At 42.5% G+C, this 25,137-nt stretch overlaps 1 protein-coding gene across 1 annotated transcript in view; it reads left to right on the top strand.

The window, feature by feature from the left end:
• The window catches only part of SLC44A3 (solute carrier family 44 member 3), a 70,346-nt gene that overhangs the window by 30,870 nt on the left and 14,339 nt on the right, over positions 1-25,137 (top strand). Inside the window, exons 10-11 of the mRNA XM_077824495.1 lie at positions 11,610-11,775; positions 21,676-21,832. Of these exons, the coding sequence (XP_077680621.1) occupies positions 11,610-11,775; positions 21,676-21,832 (323 nt within the window). The remainder of the gene's footprint in view (positions 1-11,609; positions 11,776-21,675; positions 21,833-25,137) is intronic.

Raw genomic sequence — 25,137 nt, 5'->3', positions numbered from 1 at the left:
AGGTGGTTGCGAGACCCTCGAGGGCCAGCCCGCTGGACAATTTCAAAGAACACCAGGCCCTGCTGTGTTGGGTGGTCGAGAACTTGAGCCTGGAGGTGGAGGAAATGGCTGAGTAGGCAGACACCTTGTTGAATGTCCTGTCAGCCTCTACCCCAACCTTTGTCGCGCTACCAGTGAATGACGGTGTCCTTAAGGTTGCCAAGGGCCTCTGGCAAACTCCTTCCTCCATTCCTCCCACATCAAAAAGGGCCCAAAAGAAATACTTTGTCCTGGCCAAAGGGTTTAAATACCTCTATACCCACCCTCCCCCAGGCTTGCTGGTGGTCTCTGCGGCCAATGAAAGAGACAAGCAGGGGCATACCAGTTCGACCCCCAAGAATAAAGAGGCCAAATGGTTGGATCTGTTTGGGGGAAAAAATTTATTTGACGGCAAGTTTACAGTTCTGGGTGGCGAACCATCAGGCCCTCTTGGGCCATTAGAACTTTATGGGAATCCCTCCATAAGTTCAAGGAGTCCCTTTCACAGGGTTTGGCCCAGCAATTTGGCACCCTGGAGGGCACTATGGCTGACAGGTTGCTCACTTCAGATGGCGTGGGACACAGCGGACTCGGCAGCCGGGGTAGTCGCGTCTGCAGTGGTAATGAGGCGCAGCTCCTGGCTTCAGACTGCCGGTCTCTCCTAAGAAATGCTGACATCCATCTAGGACCTCCCATTCGATGGGAATGGTCTTTTTTCTGACCAGATGGATGCAAGGCTGCATGGGCTAAAGCATACCAGGGCCATCCTTCACTCACTGGGTGTGCATACACTGCAGCCTGCGAGAAAGTAGTTCTGGTCGCCCCTGCCGCCTAGACCGTGGCTCTCTCGTCAAGGATCTGCAAAAAGAAGACACAGAGACGCTAGTTTCAGCTGCTGTAACCCTTCTTCCTCCCACTCACCCGTGCAGCCTGGCCCAGCAAAACATCCCAGGGGCCAGAATGGCTCGTTTTGAGGGTGCGGATGTGAGTGATGCCCCAGTCACCTTCCAGGATCCGCCCTGCTTTCCTCCACCATCTTCGTCTCTTCTGTTCAGTCTAGTCCCAAGTCACCTTGGACTGTTGGGTGCTGGACATAGATTCTCATGGTTACACCCTGCAGTTTTCGGCCGCCCCTCCCTCCCATCCCTCTTCAGGGAGGCTTCTCACGAGGAACTCCTCATTCAGGAGGTTGAGAACCTCCTGCACCTGGGGGTGGTGGAGGAGGTCACTCAGTACATGAAGGGAAACGATTCTCCCACTACTTCCTACTCAATAAGTCTCTCAAAAAGTCGAAGTTTCACATGGTCTCCCTGGCCTCCATCATCCCGTTCCTGGATCTGGGAGACTGGTACTCTGCCCTCGACTTGTAGGGCATTTCCACATCTCCATATTCCAAGGTCACAGATGTTTCCTCCATTTTATAGTGGGTGAATGCCATTTCCAATTTACAGCACTTCCCTTTGGCCTCTTATCGGCTTCAGGGGTCTTTACAAAATGTGTGGCACCAGTGGCTGCTTACCTCAGACGTCAAGGGGTCCAGGTCTTCCTGTATCTTGACAACTGGCTCATCAAGAGCAGGTCTCGGGATTAAGTACAGAGAAGCCTCGATCTGGTGCGTTCCACCTGCCACCACCTGGGTCTGTTGATAAACAAGAAAAAATCCACCTTAAGGCCACTCCAATGCGTAGAATTCATAGGGGTGGTTCTCGACCCCACACGAGCCAGATCATTCCTCCCGGTGGCGTGTTGTCAGGCCACGTCGGACCTGATGTTGCATGTCAAGAACCACCCGCTCACCACGACTCGCACCTGCCTGCAGTTGCTGGGCCACATGGCCACCTGTACATACGTGGTCAGTCATGTCAGGCTCTACCTCTGGCCTCTGCAAGCATGGTTGGCGTTGGTTTACACCCCAAACAGATACAATCTAGACTGGGTGGTCCTGGTGACGGATAACATCCTGTCATCCCTGGATTGGTGGTTGGACACTGGGTCAGTGTTGGAAGGAGTCCCCTTCTTGACCCCGTCCCTGTTGCTGACCCTGATCTCTGATGCTTCGGACCTGGGCTGGGGAGCCCACCTGGCTGACCTGAGCACCTAGAGCTGATGGTTGCGGGACAATCTGTCCCTCCATGTGAACGTCAGGGAGCTCTGAGTGGTTTGCCTGGTCTGCCAGGCTTTCTTGCCCCACCTGAGGGTCAAGGTGGTGCTGGTACTTACAGACATTATTGCTGCGATGTATTACATCAACAGACAGGGCTGAGCCAGGTTGTTGGCCCTTTGTCAAGAAGCTTTCAGCCTTTGGCACTTCTGTATGCGGCATGCCATTCATCTGGTAGGCACACACCTGCCCAGCACAAAGAATGTGCTAGCAGATCACCTCAGCAGGACCTTCTTGTCTCACCACAAGTGGTTGCTCCATCCAGAGGTGGCCAGTATGATCTTCCAAAAGTGGGGAACTCCTCAGGTGGACTTGCTTGTGTCCCACCAGAACAGGAAATGCCACGTGTTCTCTTCACTCCAGGAGATGGACAGGGGTTCCTGTCAAATGCTTTCCTGCTTCTGTGGTCGGGAGCCCTGATGTACTCCTTTCCACCGGTGCCATTGATCCACAGTGTTCTCGTGAAGATCAGACAGGACAGGACGAGGGTTATCCTGATAGCCCCCCAGTGGCCTCGCCAGCACTGGTTTGGCATGCTGCTGGAACTTTTGGTAACCGAGCCACTGCGGCTCCCTCTCTGGCTGGACCTCCTGTCCCAGAACCACGGCAGTCTCCTGCACCCAAACCTGGAGGCGTTGTACTTGACAGCCTGGCTGCTGCTGCATGGCTGAATCCGGACCAGCAGGAATGCTCGACCCAGGTGCACCAGGTCTTGCTGGGTAGCAGAAAGCCCTCCACCAGAGTGACCTATCAGGCAAAGTGGAAAAGATTAATGTGCTGGGCCTCGGATTGGCACATCTGGGCCGAACGGGCCTTGCTGCAGGTGATCCTAGACTATCTTCTGCACCTCAAACTTCAGGGCTTGTCCTTTTCGTCGATCACTGTCCACCTGGCTGCTATTTTGGCTTTCCACCCTCCATTCCAAGTGCAGTCGGTCTTCACTCACAACATGACTGCCTGGTTTCTGAAAGGTCTGGAGTGTCTCTTTACCCTCATGTCTCGGATCCTGTCCCTCCCTGGGATTTGAATCTCGTGCTGTTGAAGCTCATGGGGCCTCCCTTCGAACCTCTGGTTTCCTGCTCTCTTCTCATTCTCTCCTGGAAGGTTGCATTCCTGGCGGCGGATATGCCTGCCTGCAGAGTGTCTGAGATCAGAGCTTGCATCAGAACCACAACTATATGGTATTCTACAAAGATAAGATCTAGCTGTGGCCACACCCGGCGTTCCTGTCCAAGGTAGTTTCCCAGTTTCATACAGGCCAGAATGTTTTCTTACCGGTCTTCTTTCTGAAGCCCCATAAATCCAAAGAGGAGTGCAGGTTACACGCACTGGACGTCCAGAGGGCGTTGGCCTTCTATATCGATAGGAGAAAGCTGTTCCGTAAAGCCAGTGCAGCTGTTCGTGGCGGTGGCAGACAGAATATCTGTGCCTATGTCTGCTCAAAGGATTTCATCCTGGATCACAGCCTGCATCCCTGATACTGCTACGAGCTGGCTAGTGTGCCGCCACCGACAATAGTCAAATCGCACTCGACTAGAGCTCAAGCATCATCTGGTGCCGACTTATCGCAGGTGCTGATCTAGGACATCTGTAGAGTTGCTACCTGGTTGTCTGTCCACACATTTACATCCTATTATGCGCTGACCCAGCAGTCCCGGGGCGATGCTGGCTTCGGCAGGGCAGTGCTGCAAGACCGTGAACTCCGAGCCCATTTCCATTGGCGCTGCTTGTGAGTCACCTACAATGGACTCAACATGAGCAAGCACTCGAAGAAGAAAAAATGAAAAAACCTTTCATAACTGCTGTTCTTCAAGATGTGTTGCTCGTGTCCATTCCGTTACCCGTCCTTCCCCGCTCTGTTGAGTTGTCGGCAAGAAGAAACTGAGAGAGCGTAGGGACAGCAGAGCCTGATATACCAGCACATGTGTGTGGCCTCAAGGGGGCACCACGGCCAGCCCTACAGATACCACGAAGGCAAAAATCTCCCGACGACTGTGCACGTGGGCACGCATACACCTAGAATGGAATGGACATGAATAACACATCTCAAAGAACAGCAGTTACGAAAGATAGGTAACCGTTTTTTCATCTTTCATCATTGCTTGAATTGTCACAATTGTCATACTTTATTAAGATTAACATAAGTGCAAAATTAATGTACTGTCATCAGAGGAGTTCAAAGTGCTTTACAGAGAACAACTAAGCCTCTCAAAATCCTTTTTACACAGGAGGATAGTCTGAATGAGGAATATAATAGTCATTCTGACTCCCAATCCCATGCTCTAACCATTAGAAAACAGTTCAGGTGTTCATATTTCAAAATTATTAAGTTCTAAATATCTAAATCCATATGATGCTCTGTAAGAGCCAGTTTCTGACACTCTTACTCATGTTGGCCCTAATCCAGAAGTGCACTTAGACTTGTGCTTAAGTCATTTGCTGGATCAGGGCCACGTAATAGTTCTTCACAGGGTGTATTGATTTAAATCAAGATGATATAAATCAGCAATTTAAATCATGATTTAAATGACCAAGGGGAAAGCCTTGATTTAAATAATTGATTTTAATCAACTTTTCCTTGTTTTGTAGCTATTTTCTAAAGTGCTTTCTCACTGGTTGATGATACCATTACAACATGTTGATTTACAACTAACTCTGGAACCTTTACACTAGATTTGGTACATTTTTTGCTACCTGGGAGGGTACACTAACTGTATACATTTATGTAAGCAATTATATAGCTTAATATTTTCTGATTCTTATTCAAATAACACCTAAAATTAGAGTAAAATAGGTTTACTTTGTGCAATTGACGGCAAACTTTGTGCAAGCCAATTTCACAATTTTCTCTGTTAATTCTGTATTATTCTTGCATGTGGGGGGAGAGAAACACTTATTTTTTCAAAGAAAATTTTACTGTAAAATGGCAAAAAGTTAGCAGGGGTTTCTGGGGGAGGTATAGAATCTGAAACAACTCCATACAGTAGGGGTAAATCTTCCTACTCTAAAATAAATAGTATTTTATTTGACAGTCTGCAAAAAAAATAATTTTTTGTTTTGTTTTAAATACACTCTTTAATATAAAATCTCATCTAGGTTTTACAAGGTTCATATTCCATAGTGTATTATCAGAACAGCTTTTGTATTTTCCACTCTCTCTGGAATCAACTGATTGTGGAAATGGAAGAAAACTTTTTCTTGCTCTCTGTTGTTTCTGGGTTTTTTGAGGGAGATCAGAATACTGCTCTGAACCTCCAGGTGCTGGTCATTTGAGAACTCCAGCCTTCTGTGTTTCTGAGAAGGGGCTCAGTTTGTAAAATCTTTACCTTTCCGTCATAGCAGTTTCTAATTTTCGGCTAAGCGCCCACTTAATTTTACTTTGGACTTAACATCATTCTCAAAATATTTTCTGATATCATATATATTTACATTTTTTCAGCAAATAGCTGTTTTTAGTTATGTGCAGCTTGAGGAGATGGGCTAATGAAATTGAATTGCTACTGTGTTGCGCCTGTTAAGGTTTCCCTTGTGCTTCTTGCAGTTCTGTAATATTTACAACCTCTGTGCATCTTGTAACTCTGAGGCACTTGATCCATGTTTCAACTGTGATGCAGCTGATCTTTATCCATCCATGCAGATCACCTTGTTTATGTAATTTTTAATATCTATTGTTACATTGAGAAGAAGCTAACTCCTTGGGAGGATCAGATAACTATAGCCCCGGTTGAGCAAGGTACTTTAGCACATACCTAACTTTGAATACATGAGCAGCCTCACTTCAGTGAGACTACTTGTATATTTAAAGTTACGCACCTGTTTAACTACCTTGCTAAATCAGGGGCTGTAAGAGCGGCTGAAGCCAAGTGTACTGCAAATCTATATGTCTTGGACAAATGCCAGATGAGATGCCAAATTGCAAGAGACTGGAGTTAGCACAAAAATCAAGTGGCACCAGTTGTAACTATGTATTCTAATGAGAATGGAGCTCAGTGAGGATTTGGAAAATCCAGTAGGGTTGTTTTATTGTAGAACTAGAAGTGGCCTTGTGGTATTCCAGTAGTGGTACTGTAATGTGTGTTCTCTCATATATGAATTTGGCAGAAACAGTGAAATCCACATCAGGAATAGGATACTGAGCATAAGTGTAAGATAGGAGTGCTAGGCGAGATTTTCACATAATGAAAATGTATCTCTGAGTATAGTGAGGAGTACAACTATCACAGTAAAGATGTGCTGCTGATAAACCAGTGGTAAAAGTAAATTTCTTGTCAGATCCAAGATATTCCAACTAAATCCAGCTAACTTAATTGTATATTCTCATGTGTGAAAAAGGAGCAGCTACAAAGTAAATTCAGTTGGGAGGAAACACAAATTTTATAGAACAATGGTGAAACCTTTCCCGACTCTGCAGCAGGAAGCATTAAAAGTGGAAAATATTTTCATAGTAGCAAGAACTGGGAAATCAGTTCTGAGTTAGTACTTTCTGGCCAATTGTTCTTTGTTGCCCACAGTGGAATTGATTAATTGAGGAAAATATGATTTCCGGTTCCTAGGAGTTCCAACCGTTTAAAACTTCTGGTTTCTCCAGACATCAGTAAAAAATTCCCAATAGCCACTCCCGTAGAATGTATGACAGAAGTCTGCAAGTCACAAAATATACTGTTTGATATTGATATTGTGCATCTCTTTGGCTGTGACTGATATAAGGCTGTAGTATTGGGCTAGTGAATCAGATGGAGAAACTTTTCAAAGTCTTTCTGAAAATGCTATGGCAACATCTTGGTATCTGACTAACATTTTTTTGAAGTATTAGATTTGTTACTCTGATGCAAAGAAAAGTATATATAGATTAGGCAGCTTTCTGCAATGTCATGGCCCAACAATGGGGATTTTAGTCACTTATTAACCACTTGGAATTGGCAAATGGCTGCAGTGGCAGGACTGATTTTCGGAGAATGACTTCTCTGCTGTGATTATGCTGCTGGAAGAAAAATATACTGCAGACAAAGTAGAACCATATTCTGAGGTTTTGTTCTGTTTTTTGTGCCTCCATGACCAGATCACACTGGAATGACGAGGAAAGGAAATGTATTTTTTAATAGGATGTCAGAGAGATCCTTGCTGTTTGATCCATGCTATCAATATACTCTCATCTTTATATGTGAAACATAATATAATGCATTATTCTGTCATCAGATTTGTATGTGCCTGGTAATTATAGATACAAAGGGTATCAGTCAGGCACAGACAGACACCATGAGGGAATACTACACATGATCTTTGGCTCCTCTTACTCAGCAAAGAAAGTGATCATCGACACATGATGACATCCAGCAGAGGGCAGTGATACACATGCACACAATACTAGCCCATGACAATTTCTGTTTAGCCAAGGCTGTTACTGTTAGTCATTATTTTAAATGACAGTGGGTGTTAAGAGCAATGAAATTACTGTTTGTGCTGCAGACATTCATTAATTGTTTTAACCAGTCTGTTGGCACAGAAGTAAAATATCCTAACAATTTGCATAATAGGAATGTTCAAAAGTAAAGGTTGAACACCAGGAAATAGTCCTCAGTTCTGCTACTGAAGGAAATGACTTCTCTTCAAATGAAATTGAATGCTGAAGAGACCTCCATTTATCTTATCCACTGTATTGCACAGTTGCTGCTGGTCATGATTACAATTGATATATGAGCATGTTTGGCTAGTTGTACATGTTGTAAGAACATAGGAGCCTAAAACTGCTGGAAGAGTTAATGGAGTTGAGAAATGTTCAGAATACAAAATGAGACACAAATGTACAGTGCATCAGATGAAATTTACTTTGATGGTATGTGGAAATGTGCTCCATTTCAGAGTTCTCTGAGAAAGAAAAATAACTCTTGGGTCTGCTTTTTAAAAAAAAAAAAGAAAAAAGAGGGTGGGATGGGGGAAAGAGAGAAATGGTACCAAAGGATTTTCCACTTGTAAAGTAACTTGAATTTTCACAGGTCTAAAAAACATTAGAACCAAATTTCAGTAGCAGTATTCCACTGAATGAACATGCTTACAGCAGTGCACAGTCCTAACCTCTCTCAAATGCCTGCAGCTCATGACAGTGCTTTCCTGTTCAGACATCTTTCTGAACATGAAATAACCAGTGCATGCATCACTGTCTTCACTTCAGTGAGGATTGCCTCATGGGCAACAATTAACTAGTCTGTGTTACAACCTATGAACTTTTTTTAGTAGTCTAGTCCAGCTGCATCATGTTGCAGGGTATGACTCTTGATCCAAGGAACAATGAGAACAAGGTTTACCTGAATTTGGTAGAACCCATCTGTTTTGACTTCCAATTCTCAGCTCTACTCACTAGACCAGTGGTGGGCAACCTGCGGCCCATTAGGGTAATCCGCTGGTGGGCCGTGAGACAGTGTGTTTACATTTGCACAGCCGCCCGCAGCTCCCAGTAGCTGGGATTCGCCATTCCCGGCCAATGGGAGCTGTGGGAAGCAGCACGGGCCGCAGGGACATCAGTGGACAGTTCCTTATCGTGCCCCTACTCACAGAGTTGACATTGACAGCACCAATGCTGTACTGGAAGTTAGTACCAAGGAATATCCACAGCTCACCCTTAGAGATGTATCCTTAAGGTCAGCAAATTTGAGCCCTGGCAAAGTGATAAAGAGAGTAAGTTCCAGATCCAGTGACCTTCCACAAAAAGTATCCTGTCTCTGTCTCCCACCCCCAAACAAAAGTTCAAATTCAGGAATTATAAATAGGAGTGTCTAACTCGAACTCAGCATTTGGGACGGTGCATCACTAATTTTGTGTAGCTACTTTTAGGCTTTTGTGTAAGGCCCTCATTTGTTTAAGAAATACGTTCACGTCTCGTCAACGTAAGTGGAAATAAAATTTGCTAGCATAATTAGATATAAATGTGTGTTCATGTTCAAGAATACACATCTGATGCAAACAGCCTTAGAGTTCTTGTTATCTTAAAGATATCTACATTCTGTTTAAAAAAAAAAGCAATGTCATTCACTTTTGGATTGAATTTTGTCTGTTTAATGTTCTAAAACCTAGTTTTGTCACAGCTATAACATATACTTTATTCTGTTTTGTTTCAATGGTACATATATATCTTTAATCTTTCCCATCAATCTTTCTCTCCCTGCTCTTTTAGTATAATCATAGAAGATTAGGGTTGGAAGAGACCTCAAGAGGTCATCTAGTCCAACCCCCTGCTCAAAGCAGGACCAACCCCAACTAAATCATCCCAGCCAGGGGGCTTAGATAAGCCGGGCCGTAAAAACCTCTGAGGATGGAGATTCCACCACTTCCCTCGGTAACCCATTCCAGTGCTTCACCACCCTCCTAGTGAAATAGTGTTTCCTAATATCCAACCTAGACCTCCTCCACTGCAACTTGAGACCATTGCTTCTTGTTCTGTCATCTGCCATCACTGAGAACAGCCTAGCTCCATCCTCTTTGGAATCCCCCTTCCGGTAGTTGAAGGCTGCTATCAAATCGCACCTCCCTCTTCTCTTCTGCAGACTAAATAATCCCAGTTCCCTTAGCTTCTCCTCATAAGTCATATGCCCCAGCCCCCTAATCATTTTCGTTGCCTTCCGCTGGACTCGCTCCAATTTGTCCACATCCTTTCTGTGGTGGGGGCCCCAAAACTGGATGCAATACTCCAGATGTGGCCTCACCAGTGCCGAATAGAGGGGAATAATCACTTCCCTCGATCTGCTGGCAACGCTCCTACTAATGCAGCTCAATATGCTGTTATCCTTCTTGGCAACAAGGGCACACTGTTGACTCATATCCACCATCTTGTCCACTGTAACCCCAGGTCCTTTTCTACAGAACGCCACTGAGCCAGTCAGTCCTCAGCTGTAGCAGTGCATGGGATTCTTCCGTCCTAAGTGCAGAACTCTGCACTTGTCTTCGTTGAACTTCATCAGATTTCTTTTAGCCCAATCCTCCCATTTGTCTAGGTCACCCTGGACCTTATCCCTACCCTCCATTGTATGTACCTCTCCCCACAGTTTAGCATTATCCGCAAACTTGCAGAGGGTGCAGTCCATCCCATCATCCAGATCATTAATGAAGATGTTGAACAAAACTGGCCCTAGGACAGACCCCCGGGGCATTCTGCTTTATACTGACTGCCAAGTAGACATCAAGCCATTGATCACTACTCACTGAGCCCGACGATCTAGCCAGTTTTCTTTCCACCATATAGTCCATTCATCCAATCCATACTTTTTTAAACTTGCTGGCAAGAATACTGTGGAAGACCATATCAAAAGCTTTGCTAAAGTCAAGATATATCACATCCACTGCTTTTCGCATATCCACAGAGCCAGTTAGCTTATCACAGAAGGCAATCAGGTTGGTCAGGCATGACTTGGTGAATCCATGTTGACTGTTCCTGATCACCTTCCTGTCGTACAAGTGCTTCAAAATGGATTCCTTGAGGATCTGCTCCATAATTTTTCCAGGGATGGAGGTGAGGCTGACTGGTCTGTAGTTCCCTGGATTCTCCTTCTTCCTTTTTTAAAAGATGGGCACTATATTTGCATTTTTCCAATCGTCCAGGACCTCCCCCGATTGCCACAAGTTTTTAAAGATAATAGCCAATGGCTCTGCAATCACATCAGGCAACTCCCTCAGCACCCTTGGATGCATTAGATTGGGCCCCATGAACTTTTGCATGTCCAGCTTTTCTAAATAGTCCTTAACCTGTTCTTTCACCACTGAAGGCTGCTCACCTCCTCCCCATACAGTGCCGCCCAGTGCAGCAGTCTGGGAGCTGACCTTGTCTGTGAAGACCAAGACAAAAAAAGCATTGAGTACTTCAGTTTTTTCCACATAATCTGTCACTAGGTTGCCTCCCCCATTCAGTAAGGGTCCCACACTTTCCCTGACCACCTTCTTATTGCTAATGTACCTGTAGAAACCCTTCTTGTTAACCTTTGCATCCCTTGCTCGCTGCAACTCCAGTTGTGCTTTGTCCGCATAATAATGCTGTTGTCCTCATAAGTGAAAACTTAATTTTTAGACATTTCTGTAATTTACCTTTATCTGATTTCAGATTTTGATAATGAAGATTTTTCGTTTATTTCTCAAACATTCATTTTAGAGCAGATCCTGAAGTTTTAACCTGGTTTCTCCTAAATCCTTGCTCAAACACAGATCCTATTGACTTTACTGGCAACTGTAAAAGTGACCTGACTTAAAACTGAGGCATTAGGACCTATGAGAATATTTTTCTCAAAATTAGTTGTGTGCTTTAGTAAATATTGCTGAACTAAACAGCTGGATTCTATTTTATAACTTTACTGAAGAAAAGTGAATACATGGGATATATGGGACATGTGTCAGTTCTGTTTTGTTTGCTGAGTTGTGATTTAATATTCTGATATCTTTGATTTCTCAGGGAGTGCACAAGTCATTTCAGGAGGACAAGTAGAATATAAAATTCTCTCTGGCATTCGCTACATGTGGTGGTACCATTTAGTCGGCCTTATCTGGACAAGTGAATTCATCCTGGCTTGTCAGCAAATGACTATCGCTGGAGCAGTGGTTACTTGCTATTTTAACCGGTATGTGCAAAATTTACCTCCTTGTATAGTTGGTTTTTTCTTAGCATTGACTTTGTCTATTTTTAGGAAAACCACTATTAAAATGCCTTGGATTTATATTTAGGGTAGTATCTTGGGAGCTAAATTATTCTAAGAATGTGAGACTAGAAAGTCAAGCAGCTCATTGCAAGGCTTTGAACACGATCTCATGTGACATGTATCACCTCTCTAAGTCCTAGAAAATTTTGGGCCAAATTAAGCCTTCGTGCAAACCCGTGTAACTCCTCTGACAAAACCCAGATTAGTTTTAACCTTTTCTCAGTAAATGTTGGTAGTTCTAAGTAAAAGTGTAACATATATCGCCAGAGTAATTCTAAAGTAGTGTGACTTGGTCTCCTTTCCATCCCTCCTACCAGGCTTTAATCTGGTATGGCTGAATAAGCCTCTAAAGTTTACTGTAGAAGATAATTGAAAATCTTTTGTCATGCCATTCAAATATTTTTACTTGAAGTGTTTTAGTTTGTGTTACCAAGACACCACCTTAGCTAGACGTACAGGAATTGTAAAAATCTCATTTACTTCTTACTATTTATCCTGTTTTACGTTTTGCACTTCCTTCATATTGGATAGTGAAACAAGATGGGTTTCATGCAGTAAATCAGTGCTGTTTTTGTTTCAATTTCCAACACTGCAGGGGAATGTTTTGATCTTCTAACTACATTACTGTGTTTCCTCTGCTCCATTCCACGCAAATGTGGTTGGTAACACATTTTCTGTTCTGTGAAAGTCTGAGACTTCGAAAAAATTCTTATTCCACAGTGGAACAACAACAACAAAAAAGGATTTTTTTTTTTTTGCAGAAAAGCTGTATGGCCATTGGGGAATGGGTATCCGTGTGAGCTACGGGTTTGTAGCAGTTTGCCTGGGAAGCACAACAGCCCACCTGGCAGGCTGCCCCAGAGCTGGGGATCTGGGTTGTGTGGGAGCTGGGGCTCCCAGGGCATCCAGGCTCTTAGGCTGACAGGGAGCTATCAGGTAAGCTGTCAGGAAACCAGCCTGGTTCCTGTTGAAATTTCATCCAAATCGAAACAATCCCCCAGAACATTCTGATTTTGACAAGTCAGCACTTTTGGATAGAAAGTGTTCTTTTGGAAAACTCGTGATGAACTCTACTCTTCCCACAGGAAAGCCAGCTTAGACCTTATCCACAATCAGGATTTTTTTTTCCAAAAATTTTCCCCTGTTGGAACTCTGATTCCACTCCATTGGTGTTAGCAATGTTGGGAGCCCTAGAGTAGACAGGTTGCCGGCTGCCTCCACCATTTTAAGCACTGTGTTTTCTGTCCCTGCTCAAAGTAAGTTTAATCAACACAGCATTTAAAACACTGTCAGAAGCTCATATGCTCTTGGGTTCTCAATAGAGCTGAGACTGAACTGGTGTTAGCCAGTGGACATTTTTTTTAAAGTATTCCAAGTGCAGAATCTAAAATGCCCATTTTAAAGGGTTTGGGGAGAAGATCAGTATGCTGACATAATCTGTTACCATTTCACCGGTTCACACTTCCTACTTAATCTCCTTTCTCTGACTGAAGGATCAACACAGGTAACTAGTGTTCCTACAGAGCTGTATGTAGTTAATTGGCCCTTTGCTCCTGAGGGTACAGCATGGCATTCAATCCTGTAAAAGAAGTCTGCACTGACTTCGCTAGTACTTTTTATGTAGCCTGTTGTAAAACTAGACAAATATCTAGATGAGTTGATGTACCCCCTGAAAGACCTTTGTGTACCCCAAGGGCACACATACCGCTGGTTGAGAACCACTGCTCTAGTATAACTATTCATTGTTTAAGATTGAGAAATTCAGATTTCAATAACAGAGCACTAAAATTTCATGCAGACAATGACTTGTTTATACTGCTCTATATTCTATACACTGAAATGTAAGTAGAATTTTTATATTCCAATTGATTTATTTTATAATTATATGGTAAAAATGAGAAAGTAAGCAATTTTTCAATAATAGTCTTCTGTGACACTTGTTTTATGTCTGATTTTGTAAGCAAGTACTTATTAAGTGAGGTGTAACTTGGGGGTATGTAAGACAAATAAGACTCTTGAAAGGGGTACAGTAATCTGGAAAAGATGAGAGCCACTGTACTAGAGAGCCAAATCCTGAGATTTTTACTCCATTAATTTTGGGTAGCAGTAGTCATTGGGAGTTTGCCTGAATAAGGCGCTAAAGATTTGGTCCAAACCACATTGCTTCAGGAACTTGGGGGTTGGGGTGGAAATCTTTCCACATTTTACAGGGGCATCTGCACCAGTGCTTTCTCTGATTTGACACCTATACTGAAGGCCACAGTCATTAAATTGCCATTATTTGTTGAGCATGGACAGTTTGCGCAGTGCTGCATAAAGCACTGGCCCAGATACTACGATGCTCCAAGGTGCATGTGGAGTAGTTCAGGGGTGAGGAGGAAAAGGTGACGTTAAGCTACTCTCATATACTGCACACACACACATCTGATCTTTAGAGCCCAGCAAATCCGCAGATATTCGCTTTATATGTACAGATATCTGCATCCGTGGATCATTTTTGCGGATCGGCTACGGATATAAATTTTGTATCCGCACAGGGCTCTACTGATCTTAGGGCTACTAAGGCAGTCTCTGGTGAAAAATATAGTGCAGCTTTTGAGCTCTTGTACTTTGCACTGGCTGCCAGCAACCCAAAGGACTATTCTGGAAGCTAGGAATCCCCAGGACATGGAGACAACCTGGCCATGCCTCCTACAACTAGGGCTGGTAAGGCAACATTGAAGCTGCTGTGCTGGCTCTCTGCCCCCAGAGGATTAGGTAATTCTCAAGAGACCAGACCTACCAGCTTTCCAGCTACTTCCCACCACCATTGTGAGGTCCAGGATTGGGCTCTTGGAGTAGACAAGTTCTGTGCTCCAAATTGCATTGAAATCTCTCTCCTTACATGTACTTCATTTGCTTGGCAACTGATAGCCATTGTGTTGAGAGAGTTGTGCATGGGAAGGGAAATGCTATATATATATTTAATGGTGGTGATCCCTCTTCCTATCCCTCGATCTGTCAGTACAGATAAGTAGATAAATCAAAGCAGTGAGGTAAGGGGGATAGAAAGGTGAATTAGCAATATTATAGACCTCATAGAGGGCAGTGAACGATCTTAGTTCTTATTGACAACAATGAATTTGTCACCAGGAATCTGCAATTTAATGTGTTCTGTGGTGCAGCCTTATAAATGCTTGTCACAAGTGCTTTGTTTATGATACCCCATGGAGAGGTTTTCCTTCTAGCTAGTGAATGGCCACAGGAAATGGAACAGCCTTTCCCTGAGGAAACCTGCTTCCTCAACACACAACAATCCAACACACAAAACACTTCGCAGCCACTGTCCATAAGCGGAATTAAAAATGGGGAGGGCAGAGAGTTATTTCAGCTGGATTAGCTTTATAGGTGACATCTGTTTGACCTGAAATAATAATACTGAAACTACACTTTGCTTTCTTTTATTCAGATAAAAGATAAATTCCTAAGAGGCTTTATTAATTTAATAAAAGAAATAGTGGTTCATGAAACGGCTACTCTTTTATAACTTGCAAAAAGAGAGTGCTCTCCTGACAGCCCGTTTTTGGTTTTTTTGTTTTTTTTTTTTGTAGAAAGCTCTTTGTGGAAATCTTGTTAGCTTGGTTTGTTTTGAATAAGGATTTATTTCCATCATGTCAGGTTTCAGAGTAGCAGCCGTGTTAGTCTGTATTCGCAAAAAGAAAAGGACTACTTTGTACAAGTACAAGTACTCCTTTTCTTTTTCCATCATGTGTTGAGGGGTTAAGTGTATAGCTGCTGCCTCCTCACTGCAAGCAGACGTTGTCCCTGTCACTGATTTAAAGAAAAAGGTTTTATGGATTTGACTAGTTACCCAAAATTATTTACTGAAGGCCCAACTCCTACAAATGCTCAAGCATATTGAATAGCTGTTCTCGTGCAAATTGTCCCATAGTACTTCCGTGAGTAATTTTACTCGCATGCTTAAGTGTTTGCAGGATCAGGGCTCTGATCCTACAAATGCTTACATGTATTACACCACTGCGCAATGCAGAATTTTGCAGAAATTAACGTTGTGCGTGCAGAATTTCCTGTCCCCCACAGAAATGGGCTGCAGTGCTGCTAGCCACCACTAGGGGCCAGTGGACTTGGCAGAGTCCAGCTTGCACACAGAAGACACTGCTGGAAGGAAGGAGAGGGAGCTAGAGGGTTCCTGGTAGCTGCAGTTCCCAGCGTGCCCTGAGGGAAGGAGATGGTGGCATTCAGGAAACTCCATGCAAGCCTGGAACCAAGCATCAGGCTGTTTCTCCCTCTGGATCCCTAGGTTCTGGGGCGGGAGGGGGATGGGTGTCTGGCTGGGGGGGTCCTGCGGTTGAAAGCTGGGGAGAAGGGGGTTTGGGTATATTGGCTGGCAGGGGCCCCCATAGGCGGGCTCTGGGGGTGAAGGGTTGTGGGTGTCTGGCCTCCTGGCTGGGCTCTGGGGGCAGAGGGAAGAGAAACAGGAACTGGGTTATCCCAGGTGTTTTTTAAACTCTCTGTTCCTGGGAGAATTTTTGTGCATGTCTGTATTGTTACAGACATATTTGCTGAAGGTATTTTGAAATAAATTACCGAAGTAATTTAAACTGGAACTGGCATGATTATGTAGGGTTATTTTGACAAATAAAATTTGCAGAATTTTGCAAAATTTTAAAATATTGTGCGCAGAATTTTTAATTTTTTGGCACAGAATGCCCCAAGGGGTAATGTATGCTTAAAATTAAGAGTGTGTGTAAATGTTTGTAGGAGTGGGGCTTTAGGACCTGATTCTAAGGGTATGTGTACGCAGCAGCTAGACCCCCATGGTTGACTTGTACCAGCCAACTTGGGCTGCAGGGCTGTTTCATTGCTGTGTAGACTCTGGGCTTGGGCTGGTGCCTGGGCTCTGGGACCCTCCCACCTCACAGGGTTCTAGAGCCCAGGCTCAAGCCCAAAAGCACAGCAATAAAACAGCCCTGCAGCCCAGCCCTGTGACAAGCCTGAGTTGGTTGGCATGGGCCTTCTGTGGGTGTCTAGTTGCTGTGTAGACATACCCTAAAAAGTGCTGCTGAGCACCACAACTCCCACTGACTTCAGTAGCAGTTGAGTGTACTCAGCATCTCTCAGGATCAGGCACTTGGGGCTTGTGTACATGGAGAGTTAGTGCATTGCGAGCTAGGGTGTGAATATGCAGCGCACCAGCATGCTGTGTACTAAGTGGCTCCGTGGCTTGCGCTACAGAACTTTTAGTACTTGGCAGCAGGGTCCACATGGCTAGTTAGTGCACAGTAAGCTAGTGCGTTGTAGGTTCAGACAAATAGGGATCAACGAGGACCAAACTTTCAACAGCCTATTGAAAATCCATGTCTGTAATATCTGTGAGAATGTTTGTTTCCATGGTCATAAACTTGCATTTATACGTGTAAAAGGACAATTCAGTGTACAGTTACTCAAACTAGTGTATTTGAGCAGGTAAGCAAACGCTTGTGTAAATACTGATAGTAGATTTTTAATAGCTGAACATTTGCTTTTTAGTATAGTGTTATGTATAACAAGAAAAATATGTATTCTGGGAACTTTTCGGCACTGAGGAGAAACCATATGTGTTAGTCCTCAGACAGACAGATCTGAGTATACGATCTGCCCTACTACACATGCTATATTTTATTGCACTAGTTTTTTTTAAAAAATGAGATTAATACTTTTCACTAAATTATTAGTAATTGCTTTTAATAGCTTTTAAAAATTATGTTTACATTCCATCTCTTGAACTCTCTTCTGTAAAGTGCTTCATGAGCTGAACGCAACATAGAGGCGTATTGCAACTGTGAGTTTTCAAAAATCATGAGTCAGGCTCAAAAAAATCATGATTGGCTTAAAAATCATGAGTTTTTTTGGGTTTTTTTTTGTTTAAAAAACAAACATTTTGGGTTCTTATTTTCCTTTTGTTTCTGAGCCATTTTCAAGCTTTGTTCCACAACCAAAAGAGAGAATTTTTTTTAAACGAAAGCTACAACTATCCTACAATAATTTGACTCCAGAAGCTGTGGTTTTAAGAAAAATATCAAAAGATTCACAATAAAATAATGGGAGTTGGCAAAATTAGAAATAAAATGCACAAGTACAGCTATCCGGTGTGATATTAAATACAACTTCACAGGGACTTGGTGCAATATTGTTCTGTATAAATCAAGAAATGCATAGGCAATGAAACAAAAATATGAAAGGAAAATTCAAACTAAGGCCTCAGTCCCACAGTGAGTTCTGTGCAGGTAGATGCATGTCCATTTGGAGCTTTACTGACTTCAGTGGGCTCCATGTGAGTACAAGGTCACCTGCACAGAGCTCATTGCAGGATCTGGAGCTATGGGTGTGTGTGAATCCATAAAGATAAAATAACTGATTCAAGGCAAACTAAGTTTTGAGACACAAATACCACTAGTGGGTTGTTTTCTCTTAATTTGGTCATTTTCTTACAGTTGGTACTTCCTGTTTTGATTCATGATTAGAAGGAAAATCAATTTCCAACATGCCTGGAACCATAATGAAATCTCATTAGAACATGACAGTTCTCAGGTAGACCAAGGAGGTTTGCAACAGCCTCCAAATTTTGTAGAGGTTTATGCAAACCAAACTTATTAATCAATACTGTTAAAGTAGAGAAGGAAAATTATACTTATCTCTTCAGCAGCAAATGAACTATTAACAGAGTTGTAAACTTTGCCTTCCTATATTTTCTAAACTTGGTTAATATTTTAACTTGCTGTTCTTTAACCTTTAATTTTCCCAGGTCTGACTGTAAGCTATCATGAATAGAAAAGAGCAGTAGTACAGGGGTGAAATTGTTATATGTCAGAAATACATATGTATTGATAAACTAAGAATGATGTTTTTAAGAAAGGCTATCAAAGCACTCGCTCTACATAAAAATATCACCATCCCTCAAGCTGCTCCCCTGGCCATAAGATCAAAACTGTTGCATACTAGCAACCGCTTTGCTGGTATTTCCTATTTAAAATAATGTGGTGCATAGACATATATAAATATGACTTTATAGCTGCAAAGTAGTTACTGTTATGAAAGGACTGCAGTGATATACTCCGGATTATTGCAGCACTGTGATACCTATCTTCACTTAGTTATGTAAATCCCTGCTGTGGTGAAGATTTAATAAAAATGTGTTTGCAGACCTTCCTTTTCAAACCCCACCCAGCTGCTCTGTCTCTCACACACATACACACAAACCCTTTTTATGCTCTTAGTTTTTTCTGTAAATATTCATTTTAAAGATGATAAATGAATCCTTCAAAAGTTCCTTATGAAGAGTGAACATTTTAGTTATGATTTAAGGCAGGTATCGGCAACCTTTCGCCCGCGGCCCACCAGGGAAAACCCCTGCCAGGGTGGGCCAGTTTGTTTACCTGCAGTATCCACAGGTTCGGCCGATTGTAGCTCCCACTGGCCATGATTCACTGTCCCAGGCCAATGGGGGCTGCGGAAAGGGCAGTCAGCACATCCCATTGGCCCGGAGCGGCAAACCACAGCCAGTGGGAGCTGCAATCAGCTGAACCTGCAGATGCGGCAGGTAAACAAACTGGCCAACTCGCCAAGGGCTTTCCCTGGCGAGCCATGTGCCAAAGGTTACCGATCCCTGATTTAGGGTCTGATTCTTTCTTAATTCCTAATTCAATGTATTTTCGCTTGAGTAAATATTTCAGCACTGAGCCTATTATTTAGGGTTTGCTAATAAAAGGGTCTCCTCGCCTTTTTATGCTAATGTAACTACCGTGAATAGTAATCTGTGTATTTGAAGTCCCCAAAATGTTTTTGGGGGGATTTGTTGAGCTGAGAAGACTGATTTCAGTCATTTATTTATTTATTTTTGAGTTCATTTCCTGGTTTTGGAGCGTTAATTAGTATAAATTCTTGAGAGCTGTGTCATGCCATTTCTTGTGTCTGATTCATATTAAAGTGACCTTTAAAATGCAAACAAAAAAACCTCTTGCATGTGGGATTCTGACATCGCTTATAAGATAAAACATGAAGTTAATTTTCATGTGTATATTTAGATTTTAGAACATTTATGTTATTATCTCAAAACATCACGGCTAAAAATGCAGTAGACTTATGTATTTTCAGTTACGAGTAGGCCAGATAATATTTTAAACACATTAGACCAAATTCTGCTCACATGTACTCCATTGTAAATCTGAAATAAACCTGTTGAATGCAATATAATTCCTCTGGAGTTAAATCAGCAAAATTGAAAGCAAAATTTGGCCCAATCATTACAGTGACATCAGAGAGTAAATCTTAGTTTTGCATGTAAGATCTTGCCAGACTGTTTGTTGATTTTTAGTTTGACCACTGTCTCAGTGCAAGTGGACCCAGTCTTGCAGACTGATCTCCTATTGTAACATCATCAAATAAGGAGTGCAGTGGGGCTAGAAAGATGACAGAAGCAGGACACAGTCATTCAAAGGAAGAATAATTCTCATTCACTGTTTATGTTTACTTGGAACATTTCCTCTCCTCCCTCTTCCCCCCCAGGCCAGTTTTCCTGTTGTGATGTCTGTTACTGAGCGCACAAAAATAGTCATGGCCTATGCACTTAATTAATCCAGTAAAATATTTAAACTTATTTTCCTTCATCTGGACTTAGGGCTTGATCCAACTCCCAACTGAGGTCAATAAAAGTCTGGAGTTGGATCAGGCCCTAAAAGAGATACCAGATTGATCATAGAATCATAGATCTATAGGGCTGGACTGGACATCAAGAGGTCATCAAGTCCAGTCCCCTATGCTGAGTCAGGACCAAGTAAACCTAGACCGTCCCTGACAGGTGTTTGTCCAACCTGTTCTTAAAAACCTACATTGATGGGGATTCCACAACCTCCTTTAGAAGCCTATTCCAGATCTTGACTACCCTTATAACAACATTTTTCCCCCCCAATATCTAACCTATATCTCCCTTGATGCAAATTAAGCCCATTACTTCTTGTATTACCTTCAGTGGACATCGAGAACAATTGATCCCCATCCTCTTTATATCAGTCCTTAACATATTTGAAGATTCGGTCTTCTTTTCTCAAGATTGAACATGCCCAGATTTTTAACATTTCCTCATAGGTCACATTTTCTAAACCTTTTGTAATATTTCTTACTCTCCTCTGGACTCTCTCGAATTTGTCCACATCGTTCCTGAAGCGTGGCACTCAGAACAGTTCTCCAGCTGAGGCCTCACCGTTGCTGAGGCGAGCAAGATAATTATCTCACATGACTTATATATGACACTCCCATTAATACACCCCAGAATATTAGCTTTCTCCGCATCACATTGTTGACTCACATTCAATTGGTGATCCATGATAACTCCCAGATCCTTTTCAGCACTACTACAATGTAGCCAGTTATTCCCCGTTTTGTAGTTGGGCATTTGATTTTTCCTTCCTAAGGGGTAGTACTTTCCACTTATCTTTATTGAATTTCACCGTGTTGATTTCAGAGCAATTCTCCAATTTGCCAAGGTTGTGTTTGATTTCTGATCCTGTCCTCCAACATGCTTTCAATCCCATCCACTTTGGCGTCATCTGCAAACTTTATAAGCATACCCCCTATTCCATTATCCGAGTCATTTAATGAAAATATTCAATAGCACCAGACTCAGGACTGACCTCCATGGGATTCCACTAGATATGCCCTCCCAGTAATACTTGTATTACAAGAAAGTGAAACAATAAAAGATATTAATTGTTTAAACAGCAGTAGAATTCACTGTATTTTCTCTTTCGATAACATTTTAAAATGCTGTTTGTTTTTCCCCCCTAGAAATAAGAGAAGCTCACCACGACACCTGATCCTGTCTTCCATATCAGTACTTTTTTGCTATCATCAAGGAACAGTTGTAAAAGGGTCGTTTTTAATCACAATAGTGAGAATTCCAAGAATTATTCTTATGTACCTTTATGATGCCCTGAAAGAAAAGGTGGGTATATACTTGTGTAACACAGTAGTACAATGGTTAAGGGGTGAAGTTCAGGAAAGAAATGTACTGAAAAACTAACCTCTGTGTAAGAAATAGAAATGTGATCTGTAGTGTGTTTTATTTTGATTTCTTCATGAAATAGTTCCTTGTCTGTATCTACTCCTTTCTGCCTCAGATCAGATTTTTTTTTTAATTTTAAATAAGAAAATCAAAGGTGATTTATTTTTACTTTTTTAATGTAAAATCTTGTATGAGGAGTAAGGAACAATTTAGAGATGACAGAAGGATTTTTTAAAACTCTCACATCATAATCATTTTTTAAACAATCCAACTTACCAAGAATGGCTTATTTTCAGCATGAAAGCTCTCCTTTCTAGGTGATTTCACCTGCCTTGTGATGGGATGCTCAAGAGTATATAAAAAGAATAGGTAAAATAAGAACTAGCCCACATTCTTGTCCAGAATTTCAGCATATCTTTTAAAGCATAAAGAAGTGTGGTTAAGTGTTTTTGTTGTTTGTCTTTTTAATTTTCATGCACTTCTGCATGTCCAGGGTTCTGCTGGAAACAGAAGTACCATAATAACACAGGAATGCGAATGGTGGTTATTTCTGGAAATCTCATGGGAGGAGCTGGTTCTCATGAGGTGTCCAGCTCTATTTCTAAATCAGCAGTTTGTAATAAATTAGGTGCAGTAGTGCGTCTGTGTGGTGCTCCACTGACATCACTGGGGCTCCATATGAGTGCAGGAATCCACTTGCAGGCACCCTATAAATGCCTAAATAAGAGGGACTTGATGTTCAGATGTGCTGAGCACTCAGAACGTTCTCTGAAGTCAATTGGAGCTGTGGGTGCTCAGCGCCTCTGAAAATCAAGTTACTCTTTTTAGGTGCTTAAACTTGGATGTAGTTGCTCAACTTTAGGCACCCATTTGTGGAAAATTTTGCCCTTAAACCTTGGATGTTTGGTTCAGTTAAACACTTTGAGGCTTGCCTTTTGCCAATAAATATGATGGATAAGAAGGGTTTTGTTACTAGGAAGAATATATGTTTTATTTTCCACTTGTGAAGGCATTCATAAAACCACAAGCATACAAGACATTCACTGGAGTCTGTGTAAAAGTCACAAATAATGCATAAGAACAAATGGGAGATTACAGATTAATCACAAGATTAAACTACCCAGAAACTTTATGGTCTGCTGCTTTTGTTGTACATCTGAAGCAGATTTGCTAGTTGCTGGAAATTCTGGATAAATTTTGAATGAGCCAATATTGTCTAGCAAAGAGGGTTTATTTGTATCCTAGGTATATCCTATATGTTGTCACCATCTTTTCTACCTTCCATGACCCTGCTGCCCAGCATCCAGCCTTCCAGCTGAGGAGGACTTGACAGGACTTCCTCTGAAGTTAGGCAGTGCAGCTGCTAAACAGCTCCTAAAGAGCTCCTGACTGTTCCCCCAAATCCATGGAGGAGATCCCCCACCCAGTGATACCACTCTGTTCTGGCACACCAGAGTACAATCCACCATATTCCTGGACCCTGCAGACTCCCCTCCACAAAGTACAGGGGCCCACAAAGTGGCAGTGGTTGGGGAGTGGGCAGACTGGATGGGATGCAAATCATCCCTCCTGTGGTCTCACAGGACTTACCCAGACTGTATTACCTTTTCCACAGAAGTCCCTGTTCCCTCTGGAGAAAGGGGATCCTTGGCTCCTTTGCAGTCATGCTGTCTGGGAGAGGAGAGGGTACTGCTAGAGGCCAGAGCGTCTGCACAGGTGTCCCTGGAGTTTCATGGGTTTGTAGAAGGACATCTGGGCCTTTCCTACCAGGCAGCCCCCTCCCTCCCTCCTGACAGAATTACCGGGAGGAATTGCAGCCTGCAGAGTCTCCTCCTCTGGGTTTTAATGTGGAAGGGGATGAGTATTGTCCACTGTGGGGAAATTAGCATGCTGCTTTTTTAATAAACGCAGCTCTCCAGCACGACATCGCAAAGTATTTCCATTAAGTTGGGCTCAGGGTATTATTCTGTGGTGATATTTAAAAAAAATATTGAATGCTGGAAAATTTGCAAGGATATTAAACTCCAGATTAAAAAATTCTCACCTTCACTGCTTCCATACAACTCCACAGCTATGCATATGACCTGAAGATGTCACGCAGCCATTCTAAGAGCTTTACTTTTAAAAAAACAAAACCAAACCTTTCTGAGCCCTGAAGACAGAAGATAAAGGCTTTTGATCAAATATTACCAAATGGAATTTGCCTTTAAATACCATCTGGGGAAAATGGCCATGCCACAGTGGCCCTCAAGACGTAGGATTTCATAATTATATTTTAAAATACCCTGTAGGATTAACAACTTTGGTTTTTGAGGTAATGTTAGATGTTTTCCCTGTTTTGTTTTGTTTAATATAAAGCTAATATTCGTCAAAGTCTTTGTAAGAATTCAAACTGTTTCCTGAAAGGAGTGATCTCCTTGAGAATTTAAGCCTGCCGTTTTCGCTTTTCCTAATAAAATTAAAGTACTCCATGGGTATGTCAACATAGCAACAGCCGGGAGTGTGCTTCCCAGCACAGATAGACAAGACATGCGCTAGCTCCACTTGAGATAGCGTACTAAAAATAGCATTGTGGCTGTGGTGGCTTTGGGTGGTGGCTCAGGCTAGCCATTTGAGTATGTACCCCGGGGTTTAGGCAGGTTTGTACTTTTGTGGGTAGCCTGAGCCGCTGCCATGCCCACGCTGCTATTTTTAGCACACTAACTTAAGCAGAGCTAGCATGTCTATCCATGCTCCCAGCTGCTATGTAGACATTTCCTGTGTGTGCATGTGCACATTTGTGTAAATCTCTCTATTCTTTATATTTCTGTCAGACAGGGTTCCAGTTATTTCAAAAAGTTGAAAAACGGCCCAAAAATAAAACTAACATTTGTTTAAATTACAAAGAATGTAAATACTCTCTCTCTCTCTCTCTCTCTCTAATATATATATAGTGCATCTGATGAAGTGAGCTGTAGCTCACGAAAGCTCATGCTCAAATAAATTGGTTAGTCTCTAAGGTGCCACAAGTCCTCCTTTTCTTTTTGCGAATACAGACTAACACGGCTGCTACTCTGAAACCTTTAAAAAAATAATAATTTGTAAATAGACTCTCTGTTGGTCATTGATCAGTACACTGACAGTTACTGATTTGCCTGCGTGCTTTGTGCTACATGCAGCTGTTAGCAAACCAAAGCTGCTTACGGCAGTTATTTTCCTTCCAGAGTAGAATCTTCCATCCAAAGGAAAAAAATGTTCAGCTCATC

The sequence above is a fragment of the Eretmochelys imbricata genome, chromosome 8 (assembly GCF_965152235.1).
Source record: "Eretmochelys imbricata isolate rEreImb1 chromosome 8, rEreImb1.hap1, whole genome shotgun sequence".
NCBI lineage: Eukaryota > Metazoa > Chordata > Testudines > Cheloniidae > Eretmochelys > Eretmochelys imbricata.
The sequence above is the reverse complement of the archived record's forward strand: the minus strand, read 5'-3'. Positions and strand labels throughout refer to the sequence as shown.